The sequence below is a fragment of the Uloborus diversus genome, chromosome 1, assembly GCF_026930045.1.
Source record: "Uloborus diversus isolate 005 chromosome 1, Udiv.v.3.1, whole genome shotgun sequence".
NCBI classification, from domain to species: domain Eukaryota; kingdom Metazoa; phylum Arthropoda; class Arachnida; order Araneae; family Uloboridae; genus Uloborus; species Uloborus diversus.
The window spans coordinates 159,008,081-159,034,527 of record NC_072731.1 but is presented as its reverse complement, the minus strand read 5'-3'; the positions used below and the strand labels follow the sequence as shown (position 1 = coordinate 159,034,527).

Genomic DNA, 26,447 nt, shown 5'->3' with positions numbered 1-26,447 from the left:
ACTATAAGCCTGAATGTAAGTATTAGTTTTGAACCTGATAATGAGCACTTTTTTCAACCTTGTCATTTTAAATATACATAAAGCAAGTGTAAAATACATAAGAAATGGTCAGTATTTAAAACTTGCTTCTTCCATTAAAAAAAAAAAAGTGCAAAATATGTAAGCTGTTATCTATTTAAAAAAGCACTTAATATGCACCCTTTGTAAGAAGTTAAAATCAACATCAGATACAATTTCAGTCAATTTTTATAAAAATATTAAGCAAGAGATTTGTTGACAGTACATAATACACTGATTATAATGACATTAATGGAAATTTTAGTCAATATATTTGGATCATATATGACGCACCGAGAAGAAACTGAGTGTAAGCATCAAAATTTAAAATGTGGAGATAAATAGAACAAAAATGGTAGAAGAAAATCATCTGTTTTGGGGCAAGGGATGGTATTAGTAGCCCAAGAGATGCTGCTATATATATATATTATGCAGCATGATTTAGAACACCTTTTCAATGAATGCCAATCTAGGGTTTAAAGAAAACATACATTTTACTAAAACTTGAGAGTTCACTTACATTAATTTGCTTCTCATATGCAAAACTAGGTTTTAACAAAATATTAGAGAGCCTGTCCCTTTTTTATTTCCAATAAGGGTTTGAATTCTACTTTGTCTGAATTTTCTCAAGATAAAGACAATATTTTTATCAATTACTTTTTAATCCACCCAGGACAAAAAAAAAAATATTTTTCTTAACCTTGAATTTAAAAAAAAAAAAAAATATTAACAATTTAACATTTTTTCAAGAAAATCAATTTAACTTTTTACTATCTAATCAAAGAGCTCAATATCAATGATTAAATCACTTAAGTTTCTCCATAAGAAAATAAAAAAACTGCTTTTTCAAAAAAAAAAAAAAAAAAAACTTTGAACTTAACTGAATGAAAGGAAGAAAACTTGCATCCTTTCAACAGTAATACAAACTATATCAGCATTGCAGGCATGCTTAAGGGGGGAACAATACATATCAGGTCATACACAACTGTTCAGTTAAATTAATAATAAAAATAAAATGTTTGAGAGAAAGGGTGGAAAAATCAAACAAAAAGAGTAAAATAGCAAAAATAGATCAATTGTTTACAATTATAAAAAACATTAAATGCATTTACACTCTAAAACTCTCCACTAGAAGTACTTTGCGTCGATTCAGTTTGAGATGACTGAGAATTTGTTGGTGAATGTGGAAATACAGCATCTTTGTCATAGTTGAGAATTTTTCTTTGGCACTGTCTGAGATATTGCTGTTGCCTCAAATACATCTTTAGAATTCCTTTAACAGCTACAAAAGCAATTCCACCCTAAATAAAATAACTGAAATAAATACTTGGCAAAACAGGATTGTTACATAAACTACTAAATCAATTATTTAGATATTTTTTCAAAAAAAAAAAAAAACCCTGACCTCTTTGGGCAAAAAAACTAGCATTCAATTCATAAGCGTGAAAATAATTAATTTTAAACTCTTATTGTTATTTTTGTTAATTTCAGAGTCGTAGAGAGGAAGGAGGGACAAAATAGTTACACACAATTAGTTATTGAAACATCTTGGAATAAGGTTTAAGGGTTTAACAAACAATTAGCTTTAAGTAAAGAAGGAACCAAGAAAGACATCTGAAATTTGCAAACGAAAAAAAAAGTTTGTTTTCAAAAAAGTTGTGACCAGGAAAAAATTAATTATCCGTAAAACATATTTTAATTTATAAAAACATAAAAAAGGTGGGTTCTTCAACTGAGTGGACTTAGGGCATGACAAAAAAAAAGTTCTCAGTAGGAAAATGTCAAAAAGCATACGAGAATGAGAGTACAATCATTTTTTAGCAGTACAAGTGGGGGGGGGGGTGCAATGACTTATTTTTGAACTCATTTCAGTGCGATTCCAAACCCCATGAACTCGGCCATTGGCGATGACATTGCAATTATGCTATGCATAGGTATTAATATAAACATAGTTCCTCCTAGTGTTCCAACCTGTTTTCTCATTTATACAGGAGCTCATAAGAGCAGCCAAAAGCCAAGGAACATACAAAAAATCGTGTGTTGCCAGATTAACATAGCATTATCACAGTACAAAACTATATGCAGAGGTGTTCTCATTGAATATAACTTAATGTACGCAGTATACTCTCAAACATTTTTTAGACATATGTATATGATCGCATACACATATTGTGCATAATGGATTACTGAGAGTATACTCTCAGAAAAATTGACGGGAGCATCATGACTATATGCATTGTGACAAGTTTTTTGCCTGAAAGAATACATAAATAAATTCTTAATGAAATATCTGCTGTGTTAAGTATTGTAAACCTGGTCTAGGCGTAAATGACAACAAGGACACATATGTAAGGGAAAGGTACATTAGTTAGCAGCAAGAAAAATACTGGGGAAAGCACAAAATTCAGATTTATCTAATATGTATCATAAATTTGTAAGCTATAGAAGTGCATAAGTGAATATTTAATGATTTCAAACATTTATTTTGATTGTTACAATAATATGAGTTTATCATAAAAAGAAAGAGAGAGAGAGAGGAAAAAAGAAAACATAAGTGGCAGTTAGTACTTTTTAAAACTGCAGCCCAAAACTTTCAGAACGAGGAGCACCAGTTAAAAAGATAATTAAAAATTGCAGTCCCAATAAGAAGAAAGATAGTTTAAGCAATTTTATCATACATTTCGACAGCAAAAATATTGGCATACCTATATTGCGTTATATTTTATTAACTTGAACATTTTTCCTTACGAAAAACTGAAAAAACTTAATACAAATTCTATTTCTAAAAAAATTGTGACGATGAAAACAAACTGGCAAAAAAATGAAAAGGATGCACAAGAAACCATACACAAATTTGAAGGCTGTAAATCATAGAAATACAGTTTCTTATTTTATACATAAAACATTTAAAGTTTAAGTAATGAAATATCACACTGTGATGTGTGGGAAATTTATAAAGTAAACATATTCATTACAGTTGAACCTGTCCAACTTAAATTCCATGAGATGGAAAAAAAATAAAAAAATCAAGAGAAAGTGATTTTGAAATAGGAAGGTGTAAAGAAGATTATTGAAATTGATACAAAAGCAAATATATGCTATAGCTTAAAATTCTTCTGTATTAGTAGTTTTGCTAGGTAATTTACTAATGCATTATGTGTTTTATTAGGAACGACTTTGACAGTAAATGAATTTTAAGCATACCTTTTGCAAGAAAAATAATATTTCAATGATTTGCAGTGCCCAATCTTTTTTCGACTTCATTATCTTTCTGAGGGAGCAAATACAGCTTGGCCAATATTTTTCTGAAATTTGAGGAAAGTTGCTAGTGTTTCAATAACCTTTTCTCTGCTTCTTTTACAAAGATTTTAGGGACATCTTTATTTTCTAGCATGCCTTTTTCCGAATTGCCTTTTTACGTTGTCCACAATTTCTGCATGATATGTTCCGCATGTTGGCAGCAAATTATCCATATTTAAAGTTCTTCAAAAAGAATACCAATAATCAGTCTAATCTTTATGGCTTTCCAGTCTTGGAAAATTATTGCATTCTCTTCAATCATTGTGTCGGAAGATACTTCTTCATCCAGTTACTTCTTCGTCTTGGTCTTCAACACCCTTTTTCATATTTATCGATTTCTTTTGTTCATTGCATCTATTCTTGAAAACAGCTTCAATAAAGCAATTATAAATTTGTTTTCTGAGTGACATTTTTCCAGGCATAATCCACCATTATTAAAATCTAGTGCGTTTATTACTGGAAGGATATCCCTACATCAATAGCATACTAGCTGTTGTGTGTATTCAGCTTTGAAACTGAGAATTATGCTCTGATTTAGGGGTTGTAGCCTTGAAGCAACCTTATAGTGTCATTTCTCAGAAAATAGGAGACTAGAATGCACATTGCAATTAGGAACTAAAAGTTGAATTTTATATTTTTTCATCTGCATATATCTGTCGAGATGGATAGGTCAGTCATTCAAGATTTTTCTTGTCATCAATAATTTTTTATTGCCAAAAGAAAATTACTTCGTTTTCGAGACACACTTAATGGCCAATATAAAGAAGAGGAAGTTTTACGGAACCATTTTCATTAGTAGCAAAAAGTACTGTTACCTGAACTCTGCCTAGCTTGCTCCTTTACTTTGTTTTTAAACGTTGCCCTTTGTTTTGTTGTCAGGAGAATATTGGGAAAAAAAGTCCTGCTTTATTAGCATTACAAACATCCATTGGCTAAAAATATGCTACAAGAGAAGAAATTTCCTTCGCCCAATCTTCAAATTATTTTCAGTGCAGAGGCACTTTCACCAAAGTTTTTGAAAAACATTATGCCTTTTAGTCATTCATTGCTGTGTTTAAGTGCTACACTGTGACCAAGTTCTCTGGAAAAATATTTTGCTTTTCCCTGCAGCATCAATCCACTTCCTGGAACAACTTGGGCCTTGCATTAGCATTATAGGACGCTCTCGTTACAACGCCATTCAAGTTTATTTTTGCTGTTTTGTTTCACCCAAATTTTCGCTCCACCAGTTCTGTTTTTAATTTATCGTTAAAACCGTACTAGCCCGAATGCTAAACTTGGAGGAATCCTATCCTTTTTTCAATAATGGATAGCCATCTAAAAACTGTTGGAATTTCCTTTTTCTATCATTGGAAAGAATATTTAACTTTTCTCAAGCCTATGATCTTGCTTTCCTTACAAATCACATCTTTAAGTAGAAAGAGCAACCACAGTGCAGAAACGCATCAAATCAGACAACAGAGCAACATGGCTTATATTTTTAATGACCTCTAACCATGAACTTGAAAATACTCGCCTCACACCAACCTCATTGCCCGACTCTACCCTCTGCATCTGCTCTTAGTTTGGGTTATGCGCAAAACAACTCACTCTCGGTAGTGTTACTTGAAGACCTATTTCTGGAACCCATTTCTCCCTCATTTCGACTCCTCTGCTGTAAAGAGAATGCAACTGCTTTTCATTCAAGGAAAGTTTTTTGTTTGCTGCTTTAAAGATCACTGAGCTTCAAATTGAAAAATGACAGTTTAGCTGAAATTTGAGATTTTGAGAGGGGTTTGGGGAATTTTTCTTTCCAGATATGTAAATATCGAAAATATATTGTATGGTGGCAGCAAATGCAGGGAAATTAAAAGATATACAGGTTTGATGGCATTAGTTTTAATTATGCAAAGCTTCTTGATCATTCAACTCAAATGAAAATATGAAGTTAACACAAATGATATTGCTTATTAATTTCTGAAGAAAAAGAGAAAAAAATTATTTGTTCAACTTATAGATATTGATGTTTAAAAATTAAAACTTGTCTTAACAAAATTTAATGGACAAGAACAGATGATGAAATTTTCTTTTTAAAAAAAATGCACGTTATTTTATATCAAGTATTAATAGCAGCAGAAAAAATGTGCAAAGATTGAAATGTATTTAGAAAGAAAATAAATGGAAGAACACTTAAAACCACATTATCCTACAATTTCATCCATCAATGTGTGGATTCTTTAACAATGCAAGGTAATCCAAAAGTCATGCAATGTATGTAATCAACGCAATGTATTTTTTTTAAAAATACTATTAATTTTAAATGCAAGTCATCTGGCTAGTTAACAACACAATATTGTTTGAAATTACACTTCATTTTTTTTCATTTTCGATTTGCAGCGTAGTTTGTAGTGTGGTCAAGATTTTTTTTTTTTTTTTTTTTTTTTTTTTTGGGGGGTCAAAAGAGTTTTCTTATTGAGCAATGTTTTCTAACTCATTCATTTGAAGCTGCTGTTGCAGATTTCAATAAAATTTCAAATATTTCTTCACCCAATAAGGTAACAACATTCTTTTGATCAACATCCTGCTTTAGGAAAACTGGAGACCAGAAAAGAAGTGAGCGACTATCCCTACTGGACCAGCCCAATATGGGTAACGAGAAGAGAAAAACGTTGAACTCATCTTTAAAGAGTCCAAAATCTGACATTACAGCTGAATTTATAGTATAAAACTGCTCAACAGAGCGCTCAAGAAATAAATCAAATAAATGTTTCACACTTACTGCACTCGTGTTATTCAAGAATTGAAAGCTCCTGATCAAATTGAACAGTTAATTTATTGTCTATGGTTAAGGTCATTCATTGATAAAAATGTTTTGCGTTCTTTACATATGGGTACTATCTTCATCTTGCAGACTATGTTACAATCTGCAGAACAGAAGAATTAGGTCCCTCAAAAATCCACACATCTATGATGAAGACTTAGCATTCACCAAAAATCTCTCATCTTAACCACACTACAAACTAGAGACAGTGTACATAGAAAATGAAAAAAAAAAGGGCTTGTAATTCAAAAAAGATCATGTTGCCAACAAGCCCAATAAATAAATAATAATAATTTTGTATTTAAAATAAATAGTACGGCATAAATTAATTGTTACAATTAAATATACAGTGCATTCAGTATTCCTCCAATTCACTAGGGAGCATGCCAAGTAAAATCATGACAAGAAGTTTGCATGTAAAGTATTTTAATTGCCAACCAAATGTTTCGATTTTTTTTTTGCTGGCACTGTATACCATTCAGGTAAATATTAAATATTTATCTTAATGAGTTTTATAACTTTTGGATCACCCTGTATTAATGATTTGACATTGATTGACATTTTGTACAACACTTCAGCTTTAAAGAAAAGAAACCTTTTTTGAACGCTTCTACTTTAGAACTGATGTTGAGGTTTTTTAAAAATCCTGTGCACAGTCGACTCCCGCTACAACGCGATCCGACTTACGCGAAATGGCTATAACGCGATTTTTTTCACCAGCAAATAATTTTTGACATAACGCGAATTTCTCGTCAGCAACACGAAAATTTTCGGAAGGGAATCGCGGTCTGTAAGTATCGGCTTTGTTATTGACTACTATTTTTTTTTCGTGAATTATCCTTCATCACTTTAGCATTACTGAGAGTTGAAGTTCCGACACCGTACTAGTCTGAAGCATCACTTATACAAAAAACTACTCCTCATTTTCCATTTTTTTTCATTCTAAATGTGAAAGTTGTTGAAATATAATGACGCCTAAGAGCGATGCTTCATCTTGTGAAGATCAAAAGAAAAAGAGAAAATTTCTGACAATTAAAGAAAAGCTAAAGATTATCTGCTTGAACAACTATAAAATGCGTTGAAGGTAGCACGACAATTAGGGGTGAGTGAATCGTCCATATGTACAATTAAAAGTCAAGAAAAAGGAAATCCGTAAGAGTTCACCGAGTAGTATCTCAGAAAAATGCAAAAATTATGAAAATGGAAGCTGCTCCTGTATTGTGAATTTAAGAAATCAGGAAGAGGGGTGTTGCCATAGATAGAAACGTTGCCATAGAAGAACTAGTGAAGCAACTGTATTGTGCATTTAAAAATATATAAGTAACGGTTTGATCACTCGGCATAAATCATCATCAACGTCGCTTTTTTAATTTACAAATATCATTACTGGATCTTCTGTACAGTAAAACTATAGAGCATTTGTTTTTCTTACTACATCCTGTACATACCGTACTGGTTTATTTTATGTCTTTCTTTTCTGTTGATCATTGATTTTGTGCATCGTAGCAATATTTTATGTTGAATAAAATGGGTTTTTTTAATTTAAAATATGAATGAAATTTCAGTTTTTTATGCAAGAAACACTAATGTATAGTTGAGAAATGGTTTTTAACAGTTTGAGGTGGCGTTTACAAGTGTATAAAATAATCGGGTATGTTTATAAAAGTTTTTACACATACCCTTTTCCACAACGCGAAATTTCGACTTACACGAGGGTTCTTGGAACGCATCTCTCGCGTAAGTCGGGACTCGACTGTATTACTTATCAATAGTGAGCAATATACATGAAACTGCATGAGGAAGCTAATAGTACTTACTGCAGCAGTGCTTGCAGGAATGTTTGAAATTTAATATTTTAAAACTAGAAAACATTATTACTTATTTTTATATCAAATTCGGGAAAACTAGACACAGATACATGGTTACACTGTACTATTCTATTGAAAAGTAGCTTACAAGTAGAGTTCTTTGAGGATTGTGAGGGATGTGATTAAAAAACACACGTCCAAAGGCTGTAGCCATTGTAGGGAGCAACAAGGCACCACATAAAACACGAGTTGCTGAAATAGGATCAGAAAATGAAGCAACATCTGGAGGTGGCCTTTCAGCAACATCTCTAGTATCTGCTTCAGTTGAACCACCCAGTAATGCTTTGAGACCAGGAATGCGATTCCAGTATTTTCTCCACAACTTCAATAGATAGTCTTCCCATCTAACCATTTTCCCAAGAATAAGCATGACTGGAATAGTAGGCAGACCAACTAAAAGTACAAGAGGATCAGCCTGTTCCATAGTGGTTAAACCTTCTTTATGACCAAGAATCTGAATTAAAAAAGAAGTTACTATGATTATAAATTCTTGAATATACAAAGTGTATGAACAAATTTTTTAAAGAGGTGCAGTATTTATATGGGTGCAGAATAACTTTTTTAAAAAGCTAATTTATACTACCTTAATTGTGCTGCTCTAACTTAAATTTTTACTTGATATACAAAAATATGCTTGCCATTTGAAACACATTTTTAAGCCAAAAACCACACAGGTAAAAAAATATTGCAAAATGGTGCCATTTTTTACACTAGTTCAGTTTGTTTCATCTGCTGTGTAGCAAATAATAAGTAAAATGATAAAATAAAGCAGATGCTAAAAAGATTGCTACACATTTAGATCAATGAGAGAAAATTATGAACTCCCATTTTCCAAATGTAAACGAAAGAAACATCCATTTTGTAGGTCTGTGTGGTCAATCAACTGGGTAAATTGGGCATGGTATACCATGTGTTGATGGAACAAAGAGAAGAAACCACATATAAATGAAGTATTCAACATGTAAAAATTTGAAAATGAATGATTTTGAACATCAAAATTTAAAAGAAATGCCTTTAGCATTGAAAGTAAAAGAGGCAAAAGTAAATGGCACCGTTCATTTTACTTTTCTTCGTAACAGGCGTAGCTTCAAGAAACAATTACTACTTTGGATAGGAAATAAGTATAAAGTCAAATCTAGCATACCAAAGTATCTTTTAGTACATTACCAAATAATCTACAACAGACTGAGTGGCTTGTGCATAATGAGTGTGCATGTAAGAAGCAAAAGATCAAGAAATTTGCAACTCAGTTTGGATAACACTCATAGAGAATGCAGCAATGTTTTAAAAAATTATAATAGTATAAAATAAAAACATTAAATCTGAAATTTAATGAGATTAACATCAAATTCCTAAAACATGATATAAACATGAGATTAGTATTTTTGTGATGCATTTTGTACTTTTTTAAGTTACAAAATGTTCTTCCTGCTAATCTGTATGTTTCCTTATTCTAAAACTTTTGGGCAACAATATTAGAAAACTTAGCAGCTACTCTTTATTATCATTATTTTTTAAATTAAAACCTTTACTGTAAATATCAGAAGAAAATCAAGATCACAAACACAATTTACTTTACAAATATTACTTTGAAAAATTTTACAAATATCAAGATCACAAGTTAAAAAAAGATAGAAAATATATTGCATGCCAAAAAGAATTATCTTTAAACTCAACAATAAAAACACATTACACAGCTGAGATTAAAAGAAATCTTAATGTTTGGAAGAAATGAAAATCATGAACATTTTAAGAAGGATTTCAACATATTTCAGTGAGAAATAACTTCAAATTTATCTTTTTCATGTTTAGATAATGAATGAATTTTGGTTCACACTAATAAAATATCCCTCAGTCAAAAATTTCAGTCTCTAGTGTAACAGACTATACTACCGTGCATGATGATAATATTCTTTTCAAAAACATTTTGTAACTTCAGGTTTATATCTTCTATACTTATGGGACATCAATATGAGCAATAGTCAAGCTTACCGCATTAGGGATGCATCAAAGTAATGTGCTTAATAGCTCAAAAAACATTATTAAAAATCTAAAAAATGAATTCATAACATCAGTTAAAACTTGTATGCCATATTCAGCTAAACATTACTAAAAAAGAATATTTTTCTTAAATAGCAGTTTTTAAAGATTAGAGTTCTATTTTTAAGTTTTAAAAACAATTTTTTTACAAGAGGTATTATTTTACTAAGAGTCTCAAATATTAGATTTTTTTTTTTTTAATAAACAGAAATTATTCAGCATGAACTTGCATCATTTCGATTTCTATCACACATAAATTTTCCAAAATTAGCAACACAAAATACCAAATTCTTCTACGAGGGAAATTATTTTCTGAAAATATAAATTATATTTTAATAGATCTGATGACTTTATTAGTGTATATTTTGATGAAAGGTAGTAGTCTTGAACAAAATTTGGAGAAGTAATTTTTAATTATTCAAGACCATGAAATCAAAAGGGAATATCTGGTATCAAAAAGTTATGCACTGCGAAACTTTTTGATACCAAATTCAAATTGTTTTTTAACAAAATTCAAGTGAAGGACACTGTAATAAAATAAAAATTAACAGCTCTGAAAAATATCAGCATTAAACCAGCAGAAGAATATGTGCAGAATATTTCTAGCATAACTGCTTTACTCTTTAAAACGTAAAATTCTTCATAGGAATATTTTAATGAAATTAGAAGCTTAACGAGGTGAAGCCTCGGCAAAAAACTCTGCTCAAAGTGAAATTTGAAAAAAAAAAAAAAAATCGAGTGTTATCTTTCCTAGAATAATTATGAGAAAGGACTAATAAGCCTTGAAGGTGGTGAGACCAAAATTGCCTAACAAATCTCAATGGGTCAAAGTACCTTTCAGAACTAAGTGCTCATTCCTACATGCTCTATGACCTCTACACAAATGTAAACATTACAAACAATGCTTTTGAAAATTTTATGTAGGAAATCATTATATTATTCAAAAATATGTTTGAATATTTTTGTATTTTAAATTTTCATATTTAACAAGAAAAAAATGAAAAGATTTGTATGTATATATATATATATTATATATATAATATATATAATTCTATTTTAATACGTATTTTATTCCGGGAGAAAAAGCTAACCTTTGTTTCATGTATGATTTATGCTTGTATTTTATTTACTAAGCTCTTTATATATTTGAATTATTTTCATAAAATAAAATAAATATCAACCTTCCTAATATTTCAGAAAAAAAATTCTTGTTCGACTTCATCTGAAAATTGTGCATGAATTTATTTTATGTGGTAACAGATAGTCAAGATTAGTAATACAGACATTCATTAGTGTAGTACAAACATCATGCAGTGCCATCATAAAGGTCAAGACTTACGGTCGCCACTCAGTTTTCGAAATTGGCGACCCCAAAAAATTTCTTCAGTCGCTAACTTTTTTGGGGGTTATTTTTAATTTAGATCCCAAGAAAAGAATTTCAATGCATCAGTACTATAAGGATTCACCGATAGAGACCGTACTCCGACTGAATATTGTTTATTTTACAAAGCTTGCATGTTCTTTATCACTCCCTGCCTGTATGTTGGTTATTTTACGATGCTTGAATGCTCCTCTTACGCGTTTTAGGCCATGTAATAAAAGAAAGATGACAGTGAATTAGGAAGCCATTTGCACAAGATTTCCTTTGTCTTAACTCTTTGCTTTTCAAGTAATTAGCGAACTATAATCATGATTTCAAGAAGAAATCATTGTATTTTAGATTATATTTCAGATTAATTTTGATTATTTCTTCAAAGTAATCACCTTTTCACGTTTTTAGTTTAGTTGCTCAAATGGTATATTAAATTCAAACTTTATTTTTTTACATCGTATTATAAACCGCCTCCGATTATACGAAACTTTTTTTTTCTTCAGGCCCATTTTAGAACCTGCAGATAATAGGCCACCCGCGGACAATACATAGGAAAATACGGTTATTAAACGGGGTTCGTATGTTCCTGAAAACCTGGAATTGTCATGGAAAACGACATAGTTACAAATGTCAGGGAAATTTCAAATTTTGCTCCCCCCCCCCCCAAAAAAAAAATTTCCAATTTTTTCTCAGGGAATTTTGTACCTTGAGTTCTAATCTTTGTTTTTATTGATGTTTCCTGAAAAAAAAATATATAAAAGTTTTGAGGCAAAATGAAGCTGGCAATAAAATAAAAAAGCACCACGGACGCCATTTTTGCCCCTCAATAGTTCCAAAGAAAAAAATTCCTAGGGTGAACAGGAATTATGCACAAATTTAACGGCAGAAGAACATTTTCCTGCATCTAAAGCACAAGCCTGCGGATGGTAGGGTCAATTGGGGAAAATTGTTTTTTAATCGAAAAGTCTTTTCAGCTACGAATGAAATGTAGTCGCCATTTTTGGTCATTTATAAGATGGAAGTAGACACGATGCTTAAATGCCTAAGTTTCCAAAAACAAAGCAGAATTGGATGTTTTCTTTAACTGCAAACTAGTGAAAAAAATACGAAATGTGCTGCAACTTGTTTTTTCTTTTTTTAAAATTTATTTTAAATATGTAATTTTTTTGAGAAATGAAACATTTTGTTCTTAACACGTAGCCTTATCCTTATTGCCTTGGACGCAAATGTGCTAAAAACTTTTCAACTGAATTGTAGTTTCACGAAGATTTATTATTTTTAAATTGTTTTCACGCTACAAATTCAAAAAATTATTTCTTAATTTTTGTCGTCGCGGGGAAAATTTGGTCATTCCCAAGATGGCAGTACTCAAGACTTTTTAAGAGCCTAAGTTTCCGAAAAATGGCATTGGATGTTTATTGCAGTGCAAACTATTGATAACAATGAAAAATGTGCCCTTTTTCCCGGTTAATTCGTAGTTATTTTCTGGAAAAATGCGAAATTTTATCTTCAGAACATTTTTTTAAATTCTAATTGATTTAGACGCTTATGTGCTAAAAACTGACTATTTTGTCTTAATTGTAGTTTTTTATGGATTAATTATTGAACTTTTTCTAAAACAGTTTTATGTTTTGCTTTAAATTTTGTTCTGAAAGTATGAAAATATTTTGCAAATTTTGGCTCTTTAAAAGTGAAAAAAAAAAAAAAAAAACATCATATTGTATGTTTTTTTTACATAAACCCGCGAAGGTCTTTCCAATTCTATTTGTTTCCCAATTAACTCTAACAGCCTTTATTCTGAAAAAATCCTCAAAATAGGAAGACAAATTATTTAATTTAAAACTTGAAAAGGCAACTTGTTTTGACCCCCCCCCCTGTGGGCCCTGTTTTATCATTCCTTTGCCATAATCAATGTTCCATGTTGTCCCATAAATCCTGTATTTCATTAAAAATCCTATACGTCATTAAAAATAGAAAGAAAAAAACTATATTGCTATATTTCTATAAACTATATCTTATATTTCTGCTGTGATGTGGACGCTAATGCTCGCAATCGATTAGGAATACATTCCATTTAAAATCGTTTAAACAACGGGGGCAAGTTTCTATTTATTTGAATAACTGTAGTAATTTTTTAGTCTTCAATCGCATCAGATTAAAATATAAGCCAAATAGCCAGTCCTTTGATCGTTTTCCCTTCATAGTGATCCTAACATAGAGATGCTGCATATGGAACGTAGTCGCTATGTTTGGTCGTACCCTTAGTTCAAATAATGCAAAAAGAATGTTTTTTTTTTTTGGAGATATATTCTTGGTAAATGCCAAATTGTATATTACTGGAGGAGGTTTGTAGTTAATTATTTTTATGCCAAAAAAAAAAAAAAAAAAAAAAAAAAAAATCTTAATTATCGAAAAAATTTAAATCATATGTTTATCCAATATTTTTTCGATTCCCTTTGTGCTAATTTTCTTACAGTTAATTCTTTTCATCAAACTAGTTACCTGAAAAGTGCATGTTGATTTTTCCTACCATGGCGTTTGCAATGATTTACAAAAAGATTTTAAAGGAATTTGTTATTGTTTTTATTGGAAATACTTTTTTTTCACTGTGGGACCATGGTACTGTGTACACTACTTTATTTTTGATTTAATGATTTTTTTTTTCTTATGAAACTTTAAAATGGGTGGAATGAGTCATTTGCTTCAGGAACTCCCAACCTTCACCCAAAGCCTCTTATATTTCCATGATTAATATAATTTATATATCTTGTTAGCATTCCTTTAGCATCACTTTCATAATATTTGTTTCAAAAAATACAAATTGAAATCCTCCCCCCCCCCCATTCTTGTACTAGAGCGCTGTTTTCAAAACCCGGTAAAACTGGTGGCCAACAAGTTTTTTGAGTCTAGTGGCCATTGGTCACTTGAAAATTTTCTGAATCTTGAGGTCTATGCCATCATTCATAACTGTATAACCCTTAAAAATGGCAGTGCACTGAAGTATAACAAGATTTCATTTAAGCTGCCGATTAGGCATGAAAAGTAACAGTAAAAATGTATAAAATTTCCCATGAGTGAAAAGACGTTTCTGCACAGCATTCGGCGGAGGTCAAATAGTAAAAGCTAGGTGTTCGGTTGAAGCAGAAAATTCAGCAGATGTGCCGAATATTCGTTGCACACATTAAAGCACACGTAAAGTTCATGCAAAATTTTGTTGATTATGAAAGCAAGATGGGTAACATTAAAATAAAAATTAATATTTTTTACAAAATCACACACTTACTGTCTGCCCACAGTTCTTAGGGAATTGCCAAATATCCAGTTAAAATGAGCCTATGTGATGGAGGGAGGGGGATTAATGCATGTGTTTTGTTCATCAAAATGTGACTCCGCTTAATTTAGAGGCTAACATACATCTGCAAAAGCTAGCATTCCTAAAAACTAATAGAGGCGCCCATTTCCCCTGTAAACCGGTTGTTTGCCTTTCCATCTCATTGGTGGTCAGACAGTACACACGCACATTAACACCCATGAAGTGTTAAGGATATAACTACAACTAATATAAAAGAACACTTTTCACTTTATTATATTTTTTTTTTCTCGAAAACAATCAAGGCTTTTTGAGTAATTTTAAAAATATTAGGAATTTATAATATTTTTTTCTTAAAGCATTTGCTTTAAGAAAACTAATCAGATTTTTTGCAGATTTAAAGAAAAAGCTAAACAGGTACAGAAATTTCCCTCTCTACACAGATTGTGTGCATTTTTTAATTAGTTTAAATGGAATGTGTGTATGATGCAATTGACCACATTTAAATTAAGTCTGATGGTTATCACTTTTATATTCATTTTATCCCTAACAAAGATGATTGAATCTCTTGTATACACAGTTACATAAAGCAAAAGGAGAGTCACATTCACAAGAAACTTAAATTCTATTTAAATTTTAAAGATAGAATTCAGTTTCTACTTTTTCCCTTTGCTCTATAATTCTAGGATACATTTTTACTATTCAAAGTTACAGAATTTCCAAGGAATACTTTATAAACAGGGTTTAACAAATACTACAGACCAGATTGCAAGGTTTTTTTTTTTTTTGCATACCTATGATTTTTAATGGTACTGTTAATACAAAAATTATTATTTTGTCAGCAGACTCTCCTTTAGTTTTGAGGAACATTATAAATCAATTAGGTATCACATGAAGATAATTCTAGTTTCAGCAATTTCCTTTTTTAAAAGGTTAATTTTGAAATTTATAATGGCTTAAAAATTATTGTAAAATAATGAGTCATGTAGAAATACAATGTTGAAGTTTTAAAAAATAAGCTATGGCTTCTAACTTTTTTCCCTGGCTCCAAGTTTTTCAGATAGTTTGTCAACCCCTGTCAGGTTTGCCACTCAATTTTGGAAAAAAAATTCCATGTTTTCCCCGTATGAAAATGAAACAACGAGCAAACACTGATGTTTGAAAAAAAAACATTAATATCTTAATAATTTTACCACAGGGAATAAAATTTAAACAAATAATAATAATAATGAAGAGAAATAAATAAGAATTCATAATAACTGATATAATAGCAGGGTGATTGAACATATTTAACTTTTTATACAAGTTTTTTAAAAAAAAGCCTTCTCTTAACCAGGGGCATAGGAAGGAGGTAGCATCGGGGCAGTTGCCAACGGCGCCAAAAAGCTCAAACATTGCTATAAAAAAAAATTAAAAAAGGGAAAAAAGAAGTAGGGCCACGAAACGCATGCAAAAAAAAAAAAAAAAAAAGTAAAAACTGGGGCGGCTCCAAGGCAAAACCTTTACAAGAAAACGGCAGGTTTTAGCTCTTGTTCACATCTGTTATAATGAAATTGATACTTAATTTGATGGTTCAATCATAGGAATTTAAAGGGAAGGTTTTGTTCTTATTTAAATTAATTCATTTCGAAAACTTTTACTTTAATTATCCATAACCATTTTTAATTTGAAAAAAATGTTTTTGAGGCAGGAATTGTTTATATTATCATATATTTTAAAAATATTAATAAAACTGACTTCTGATTCATGAATGCATTGTTTGATATATAATCTACGTAACTAAGAATGAATAGACAAAGCCTCTGGCTGCGTGTTATTAGATTTAAAGAGAAAGAGGGCGAGGGAGGGGCAGGCGTCATCAGGCCCGTGTCCAGGATTTCACAAAGGGAGGGGTTTCAAAGATCTTTTAAAAATCATTTCTCGCAGTGGCATGAAAACACCTCTTGTACCAAATAATTCATTCCTGTTTTATGGTTATAATCAAGCAATGGAGTACTTTAGGGGCCAGAGTCATTGATTTTAAAGCGCATTACTATTCCTAGGAAGAGGGGACGTTTGTGACCCCTCCCCTATTTCCCCAAATTCCGGCTTCGCTAGTGGATAGAATGTTGCTTTACAGCTTCTTCAGAAACAAATTCCCATTGGATGTTTTGTATTGTCAGTCAATTCAGTGGTTCTTTTGCAACTGGTTTTCTAAAACATAATTTCAGTTGGTGAAGAGTGGGCACTCGTAAATTGCAGAAAAAAAATCAAAGAAAATGACTTAAAAAAAGAGCACTGACATAAACATTAACACTATAATTCAGTTAAATATCATTTTCTTCATATTGCTTTTATCATTATTTTCCCCCAATGGGAGGGGTTTAACCCCTAAAACCCTCCCCTTGGACACGGCCCTGGGCGTCATCATATACAATAAAACTGGAACGCTCCCTTACTAAAACACTAATATTTTTGTATTAACATTTTCCATTTTTCCAATCAATATGAATTACGCTTCCCTATTTATTTACATATTATTCAATTTATTTACTTAATCTACACCATAAAGTTAATGTGACATTATAAAATCATCTGTAAAAAAACATTAAATATGAAATTATTTATTAAAAAAATATGCGCCTTTTAACTCTATTTAAAAATAATATACAGAAACATTTTTTAAATTTTAACATGTGATCTGAAAACGTTTCTCCAATTGTTTTGTTCAAAGGGAATTATTTATAAATTGTAGTTTGCTATAAAATCAAGTTTTGATTTGTTGTGTACAAAAATCTTATGATTAACGTTATAGCTCAAGTTTTAGAAATAATATCTTATTTGTTAGTTATGGACTTCCAATTATAGCGAATAAAAGTCTAAATGACATTTTCCAATCACCTGTTAATTGAAGTCAATGAGAAAGACTATTGAGCATAAATTGAAAAATAAGAAGCTTTGCTTCTGATGATTTAAGGCAGTAGCGATTTCTAGGAAAAAAAAAAGTGGTTTTTTTTTTGGGGGGGGGGGGGGGGGCAATTTACAAATTGTGAATATAAAACAGCAGAAAGAATGCTTAGGTTAAAAGCAAGTACGGAGGGGAGTCTGCAAATTTAAGTCAAAGTTAAAAATGGGTAAGTTTGAGGGTGTCCCCCAGTAAGCCTTCATCATCATCTTCTCACAGGACTACATTACTGATACAAAATGAAATAATGTATTGAAGAGCGACTTGGGCCAAGAAAATTGCATTTTTGATCAATTTGTAGAAAATAAACCTGTATAATTTATAATATAGCTGAAGAAATTCCAAGACGAGTGTATGCAGTTTATGTGGGATCATCCAAAACTCCTCTCTCGCTAACATTATCAAAGATTGTTTAAAAACTGCACTTTGAAAGCTAACTTGGAAAATTTTCCAGGGGAGTGTCTCTCAACTCTTCTTCTCACCAACATCATTAAAGATAGGCTTAAATTTCGAAAAGTTTCTGGAGGAGATCTCCTTCTCATCTAACATCATTGAAAGACATCAACAATAGGGAAGTATTCGATTTTCTAATTTTATTTTTATATGATAGAGTAACATACATGGACATCATTTGCAAAAAAAATTTTACGATACGACTAATACTTTTTTTTAAAATAATTTTTTAAAGTTCACGCGCGAGTGACGTCATTTGCTTGTAAGTCCTTTGACTGACGTCACTGCCGCGCTGCGAGGCAGCGGGGTTGGCTAGGACAAAGAAGTGCTTGGCGATCTTTGGGGGAAGGCGCGGGAAAACAAGAGCCTTCTAACAGCAGTGCGCATAAAAGGCTAGTGAAAATCCTTTGCTGTCTGTAGGGTTTAATGCATTCTGCGATTGTTTTTAATTTGATTTTCTTTGTCATGGCTAGTAGAATCAATTACAAGTATTGCTTCGTTCCTGGATGCGTATCTACATCTAAAAAAACTCCTCACAAGCGATTTGTTATTGTTCCGTCCCAGCAGGATCTTCGAAAGAAGTGTTTTCAAGTGTGTTTATTAATTAAAATTTGAAAATGAAAATTTGCACTGCATTTTAATTAAAAACTATGTCAAGTGAGAAATACAGTTTGAAATATATGTTCACAACTGTTCGTAAATAAATGTTTAATAAGCATATGAGATATTTTTTAAAAAATGCAAGTAAACAAAGGAATTTAAACCCTGCACAATAAACTTAAATAGAAAGTAATAGATGCATTACTATTTCCATTTTAATAACAGTGCAAAAACTATTAATACTTTCTTTTTAACATTCAAACTATCTTCAAATTTTAACTATTACAAATTGATAATTTAAAAATACATTTTCAGTTTATCACCAGAAGCGTTTCTATATATACAAGACCTTTCTCACATGCAAAAAGGTACTTATTTTATGAAATGAACACCATTTTCAAATTTATTATTTTTATCAAAAGAGCAAAAAAATATATTTTTCCTTTTTTTGCTAAGTTGCACAAAAACTCAAGGATAATTAACATGTATTAATGGATTTAAAACAATTTTCCACAAAAAAAAAAAAGCAGATCAACTTTTATAGCCAACAAAGTGAAAAATTTTCATGCAAAAACTACTCTAAAACTTAGTACTGGAATCACTTGCAGTAGGGTTGTTACAAAATGCGCGCCTCATTAAAAGCCGCCAAGTAAGAACTGGAATAGTGCTCTTACATTGTAATTTATATATTCAGATTAAAAAACCATCGACACACAAATGGAAATGATCAATCTTGATAAGGGAAACTAATGCGAATAATATGAACTGCAAATATAGACGGATATGTACGTACAATTTTAAAGACTAACAATGGTGAAACTTTGTTGTTTTACTCCCCGTACTTCTACGACATTAAATCTCTCGTCCTTTCGAAAAAAGTCAAACACCATGAATGACTTTACTTGAGGAAGGTTATTGGATTGACCTTTCGTGAATCCTAGCTCCATGATGGAAAAAATGCTGGTTAAAGGCTTTAAAAAGGCTGAAAACGACAGTGCTATTCACCTCCTGGTAGGCGCAACACGGCATGGAAATGGAGCTCTGATCGGAACAGGGAAATGACGTCAGTTGCTGACGTTTTAGGCCACACCTCTTTTTTGCGCATCGCTCTTTAAAAAATTCATAAAAAATCAATCGTTGGTTTTAAAAATCCGGCCATGGTGAATTTTTGTGTTTTGTAAGCCTGTCAACAATGTGCAATAGTTAAAATTGGAATATTTGATAGGTTGATACTTCCCTATTATGTTTCCGGAGCTTCAATTTCGAAAATATGCCGGTCCTCTAAAGGTTACTGATGAATCATGACGGCTTCTCAAAGTGAAGGCATCAAAAGTATAAAAACGGCTTGTAAAAGAAATATTTTTGATAAAATTATTTTAAAATTGCATTTTAGAGTCCTATGATAAACATATCATTAATATCTGTGGACACAGTTGACCCAAAAAATAAAATAAAATAAACCATCTATTTAGCATTTTAATTTTTGACTCATAACAGAAAATGGAATTTTGCTTTAAAAACTTGAAATGAGAGCTCTAACAGAAATAAAAAGACTTTTCACTTATTTGAATCCTAATAAAGTGAAGTTAGCTTGAAAAAAGAACAAAATATGATTCTCATATCGGATGTTAAAAGATTGCATTTTTCAAAATGTAGACATCTAAAGAAAAAAAACGGTAATTAAAGGAGTTTATTTAAAGTTAATCATCCTTATTAGCATCGAAAAATCAAAACCCATATAATTTTCTCCCAAAATAACAATTAAACATCGCACCGCACCACACCGCACCACCACCTCACCATACAGGGGTGCCCATCCCCCCCAAGTTCAATGGCACAAATTCCCCCCCCATTTTGTTTTTAGCTCTTTTTTTATTTTATTTATTTATTTTTTAATAATTTTTTATTTTTTATTTTTAATATATTTTTTATTTATTTATTTTTAATATATTTTTATTTATTTATTCTTTTAAATAGTTTTTATTTATTTATGTATTTAATTATTTTTAATTATTGTTATTATTTTATTAGAAAATTCCTGTGCTACGCCAATGACACACACATCACACACAAACTAAATAAACGAAATAAAAAATAAACAGAATTAAATAAAATAAAATAAATATTAATTTAAATTAAATATAAATCAATAAATACATAAATAAAAAGCAATTTTAAAAATCCCCCCCAAAAATTTTGATGGCGCAACTTGCGCCATAATCCCCCTTGTGGGCACCCCTGTCACCATAAAAATGCAAATATTGACAAGCTGGCAAAATGATGAGAATATTTTCTAATTAAGTCATTATAAAGGTTCAACGCCAGACGCTAAGTGGTGATAATTTTGAAGTTGGTAACACTATCTGAAGCGATCATAATTTTTCCTCACCCTTACTATCCCTTTGCAGTTCTAAGTTTATTTCGCATATATATATATATTATTATTGTTTATTAAATCATGAGAGGAGAAAAGTGCTTACCAATGCCTTTTCAGAAAAGTTTACAAAAACACCGCTGCTAATTAGCTGTGATAAAACAAACAACCATTATATTTATTTGGCAGTAGCAAATATTTATCGCTTGCAGGAGCATCCCAAGAGTGCCCTTTTTTTTTTTTTCAAAATTAGCCGATTTTGTATAAGTAGATCCCTCTAATTTGACTTAAAAAAAAGGTTCCAAAAATTATCGGTTTATACACAGAAATATGTGTTATATTGCTTTCAGATTTGCTCTTTCAATAAACAATTTGACAGATCAGATCTTGTTTATCAGAACTTTGTGAAGGGTCCGTTTTGTTTGATCGGGATTTTGTGAAAGGTCCGTTTTGTTTGATCGAGATTTTGTGAAAGGTCCGTTTTGGTTGATCGGATTTTTGTGAAGGGTCCGTTAACGGACCCAAATATCCTCTGGCCAGACCCCTGTAACATCACCAAAGATCGTCTAACACTGCATTTTTAGAGCTACAATTTCAATTTCCAGAGGAGCGCCCCAAACCTCCTCTCTCCTACCAATAATTAAAATGCAATTTCAAAGATACTCAGAATGAATTTTTGAAACTACAAATCAGAAAATTTCTTGATGTAGGCCCTCGAATCTCTCCTCCCTGTAACATCACGAAAAGATCATTTTAAACTGTATTCTTAGAGCTACAATTTTGAAAAATAGACAGGGCCCCGGAATTCTTCTCCCTTAACATACTAAGCATAGAACGCATTTTTAAAACTACAAATAAGAAAATTTTTCTGGAGAGGGCCCTCTAATATCTCCTCCCCCTAATATCACGTCTTTAAAGTGCGTTTCCGGCCATAGAATTGCAAAACGTTTCTGTCCGACAGTCCCCTCCTCTTAACATAATTGGAGATAACATTTGTTCAATTCATTCAATTTCGAATAATGGAAGGAAGAGCGCCCTTGAACCCCTTCACCCTTAATATGAATGATAGATTGCATTCCTAAAATTACAAATTAAGAATATTTCCTGGAACGGATCCTCAAATCTCTTCCTCCCTAACATCATCAAAGATAGTCTAAAACTATTTTTAGAGCTTCAATTCCGTAAAATAGATGGAAGAGCGTGCCCAAACCTCTTCTCCCCTAACATTATCAAAGATCGTCTAAAATGCATTTTTAAGACTAGAAGTTTGAAAATTTTTCGGACCCCTTTATCCAGGAGTTAGTGTTTTACTTAGGATTAGGTTCATATTGTCAATACTTAGATCTAGTAACGACTTCTCCTTAAACCAGAAGCTGAAAAACATTCACTTTCCCTGCATTTAAGATACGCTTGGAGTAATTAAGAGGTTGCCAATTCCATATGCTTTTCGATCTCGTGACAGCCCTCTTTATATGGATACTATACATAGATATATATATATAAGGGGTGGTAGATTTCAATTTTGCAAAGGGCGCCAAAATTCTTTGTTACGCTTCTGCTCTTAACCATTCATTATTTGACCTAAAATTGTAAATGTAAAGCAGAACAATGAATATTAAGGACTAATTTCATACACTCTAAATTAAATTATCAAAAAATTCAAGATACATCTCAATATATAAAAATCTTCTGTGCGTATGTTTGTCACCATAAGGCTTTTAAACGGCTGGACTGATTTTGATCAAATTTTTTGTATGTAATTAAGTTGTGGCAAGCATGGTTTCGAAGCGTGATGGATCGAATCGGAAATGTTTTTATTAATTAATAAATTATTTTAAATATTGGATGGCAAAATCTCCCAAATGCTTAGTATTTATTTTAAAATATTGTTGAGTGAGAACTGAAATAAATATTTAACCGCTTGCCAAAGGACAATAGGAGCCAGCTCTGCTTTTTAGAATGAAATTTCCTACTGCGATATGTCAACTAAGAATAGATAAAACATAGAGAGTGAGAGTGAAGCCTTCATTTCTTGAAAGCAACGATTTTAGGTCAAGTGATATATTTTAAAGTGAAGTACTGCAAGGTTCACTCAAAACATGTATTCTGTCATCGTAGTTGAACCATGTGACCGGATCGGTGCTTTAGGTTTTCCTAACCAAATGATCAGAAAGTACCATACCTAGCAACATTTGTTTATCGGCTTAAATCCATCTGAGTTTTGGCACCAATGTCAAGAAGACTTTGAAGATTATCTAACTAATCAGTACATTATTAAAGGAAAAGATGATGGATTTTAAAGACGAAAAAATTTTAATTTTCGTCTAGATAAATTACAACAGGATAGTTCTGTACACGGGCAGTTCTCAAAAGGTGGGAGCAAACACAGACCTCAACTTTGAAGCTTCAACACCAAATAACTTTCATTTTAATTAACTCAAATTTTTTTGAGTTAGATTATAATACTGTATAGAGACAAGAATTGACATAAATTATGGAAAAAATGCTCTTCAAATACCCTTAAAAAAATATTTTCTTTGCTAAAAGGCACAATTTTGGACATACCAAAACGTTAACTGAGCAAATGTACCATTAAAAAAAATTTTTTTTAATTACTTCCATACGTTTCAAAAAAAAAATTAAAGGCATGAATCTTACACTGAATAACTTTTTGTTAATATTTTACACAAATAATAAAAGTAAAGATAGATTATTTACTTTGTAAACAATTTTTAAAAAAAAACGTAAGTTTGAAATTTGATGTATGTCCAAAAGTTATGATCTTTACAATGCTATTATTTGAGAACTAAATATATGATGTTTTCGTTTTAAAGGTATTCATCGATCCTCAGAATCAATTTTTAATTGGTTTAAAAGTGTTTTCATAAGCTTTTATGCAGTATCTTAGAAGAAAAATGATTTTTTTTAAACATACATGTGACATGTCCAAATGGCGTTACGATCTTGACGCCGATAATTCTGTTCGTTTATTCATAATTTTTGATGATCCACTGTCTTTTTATCTCAATAAAAAAGGTTATTATAATGTTATCTTCTTTAATCCATTGGTATTTTGCATAATTAATACGTTACACATTGAACAATACATAAATTACAGTAGAAACATGGCTGGTTATGTTCGTAACGAAAGCCATTTTGCGCTAAAATCGCCAAGCAAACCTCCATTGGCGACAACACAGTATACAGGGGTCTGCCCAGGATTTTTCACAGGGTCCGTTTTTTGTGAAAAACCAAATAATTTTGTGAAAAATGAATTAATTTTGTGAAAAATCAAAAAATTTCGCAAAAAAAAAAAATTTTTTTTTTTGTTAAAACGAAATTTTAGAATTTAGAGATGGCACAAACTGCATCAATTAAACTTAAAGTTGAGTGTTTTCCTCTTCTACGTCGAGAAAATCATTCTGGATTTTTTTTTCTGATATTTGGCGGGGGGAGGGGGGGGGGGCATCGCTCTTTCAAGTATCAATATTTATCTACCATTCTACATTATGTTAAATTATACTAGATATATTTCTGTACAGTACTTAAAATAATTGTAACAAAAATATAAATAAATAAAATAAAATTCAGAAAAGGGTTCAGCATTCAACTTTTTGACCCAAGACACTCTTAAAAAGCACAGAATTTCGTTTAAAACTTTTTATTTTAACAAAAATAAAAAGATATTTCAATTGTTTACCTCTTACCAAAGCGTAATAATCATCAAAAATTCGAAAAATCGGATTCCATAGCGGATGCAAAGAGATCGCAATTCTCAAAGTGAAGGCATCAAAAGTATAAAAACGGCTTGTAAAAGAAATATTTTTGATAAAATTATTTTAAAATTGCATTTTAGAGTCCTATGATAAACATATCATTAATATCTGTGGACACAGTTGACCCAAAAAATAAAATAAAATAAACCATCTATTCAGCATTTTAATTTTTGACTCATAACAGAAAATGGAATTTTGCTTTAAAAACTTGAAATGAGAGTTCTAACAGAAATTAAGAGACTTTTCATTTATTTGAATCCTAATAAAGAGAAGTTAGCTTGAAAATAGAACAAAATATGATTATCATATCGATGTTAAAAGATTGCATTTTTCAAAATGTAGACATCTAAAGAAAAAAAAACGGTAATTAAAAGAGTTTATTTAAAGTTAATCATCCTTGTTAGCATCGAAAAATCAAAACCCATATAATTTTCTCCCAAAATAACAATTAAACATAGCACCCGGCATCGTAAAAACGCAAATATTGACAAGCTGGCAAAATGATGAGAATATTTTCTAATCAAGTCATTATAAAGGTTCAACGCCAGACACGCTAAGTGGTGATAATTTTGAAGATGGTAACCCTATCTGAAGCGATCATATTTTTTCCTCACCTTTACTATCCCTTTGCAGTTCTAAGTTCATTTCACAGATATATATTATTATTGTTTATTAAATTATGAGAGGAGAAAAGTGCTTACCAATGCCTTTTCAGAAAAGTTTACAACAACACCGCTGCTAATTAGCTGTGATAAAACAAACAACCATTATATTTATTTGGCAGTAGCAATTATTTATCACTTGCAGGAGCATCCCAAGAGTGCCTTTTTTTTTTTTTTTTTCAAAATTAGCCGATTTTGTATAAGCTGATCCCTCTAATTTGACTTAAAAAAAGGTTCCAAAAATTATCGGTTTATACACAGAAATATGCGATATTTTGCTTTCAGATTTGCTCTTTCAATAAACAATTTGTGACAGGTCCGATCTTGTTTATCAGAATTTTGTGAAGGGTCCGTTTTCTTTGATCTCTTTGATCGGGATTTTGTGAAAGGTCCGTTTTGTTTGATCGGGATTTTGTGAAAGGTCCGTTTTGGTTGATCGGATTTTTGTGAAGGGTCCGTTAACGGACCCAAATATCCTCTGGCCAGACCCCTGGTATAGGATAAGCTAAAGGTTACCAGAGGGGAATTCCAGTTTGACAAATGTAGTTTATCGTCAGCTGCACCAGTTTTGGCAACTTTATCACCTGCGCTAGCAACTTTTTTATTTATATTTTTTTAGAGTTTAAAAAATCGTCTGCAGTTGATTTGTTAAGAAATATCGGTTGGTAATTTTCATTCTATCTTAAGATTTGAGAGATAGTAAGCCTTTTGAATTAACAACATGTTTTGAAAAAGTGCTTTAAACAATTTAATTAAGTTCTTTTATGGAATTTGTGTTGTATTTATATTAGAAGTACATTCTAAGTTTGGAAAATATCTGCAGAAATGAAAGTTAATAATCCAGAGAAATACAAATGTTATTTAATAAAAGAAGCTACAAGTTTGTATAAT

General features: G+C 31.1%; 1 protein-coding gene across 1 annotated transcript in view; it reads right to left on the bottom strand.

The window, feature by feature from the left end:
* Positions 1–229: 229 nt before the first annotated feature.
* LOC129233229 (E3 ubiquitin-protein ligase MARCHF5-like) overlaps positions 230–26,447 on the bottom strand; it is a 33,395-nt gene continuing 7,177 nt past the window's right edge. The window contains exons 4-5 of the mRNA XM_054867287.1: positions 8,114–8,479; positions 230–1,358 (exon numbers count right to left, since the gene is read on the bottom strand). Of these exons, the coding sequence (XP_054723262.1) occupies positions 1,173–1,358; positions 8,114–8,479 (552 nt within the window). The 3' untranslated portion in view covers positions 230–1,172. The remainder of the gene's footprint in view (positions 1,359–8,113; positions 8,480–26,447) is intronic.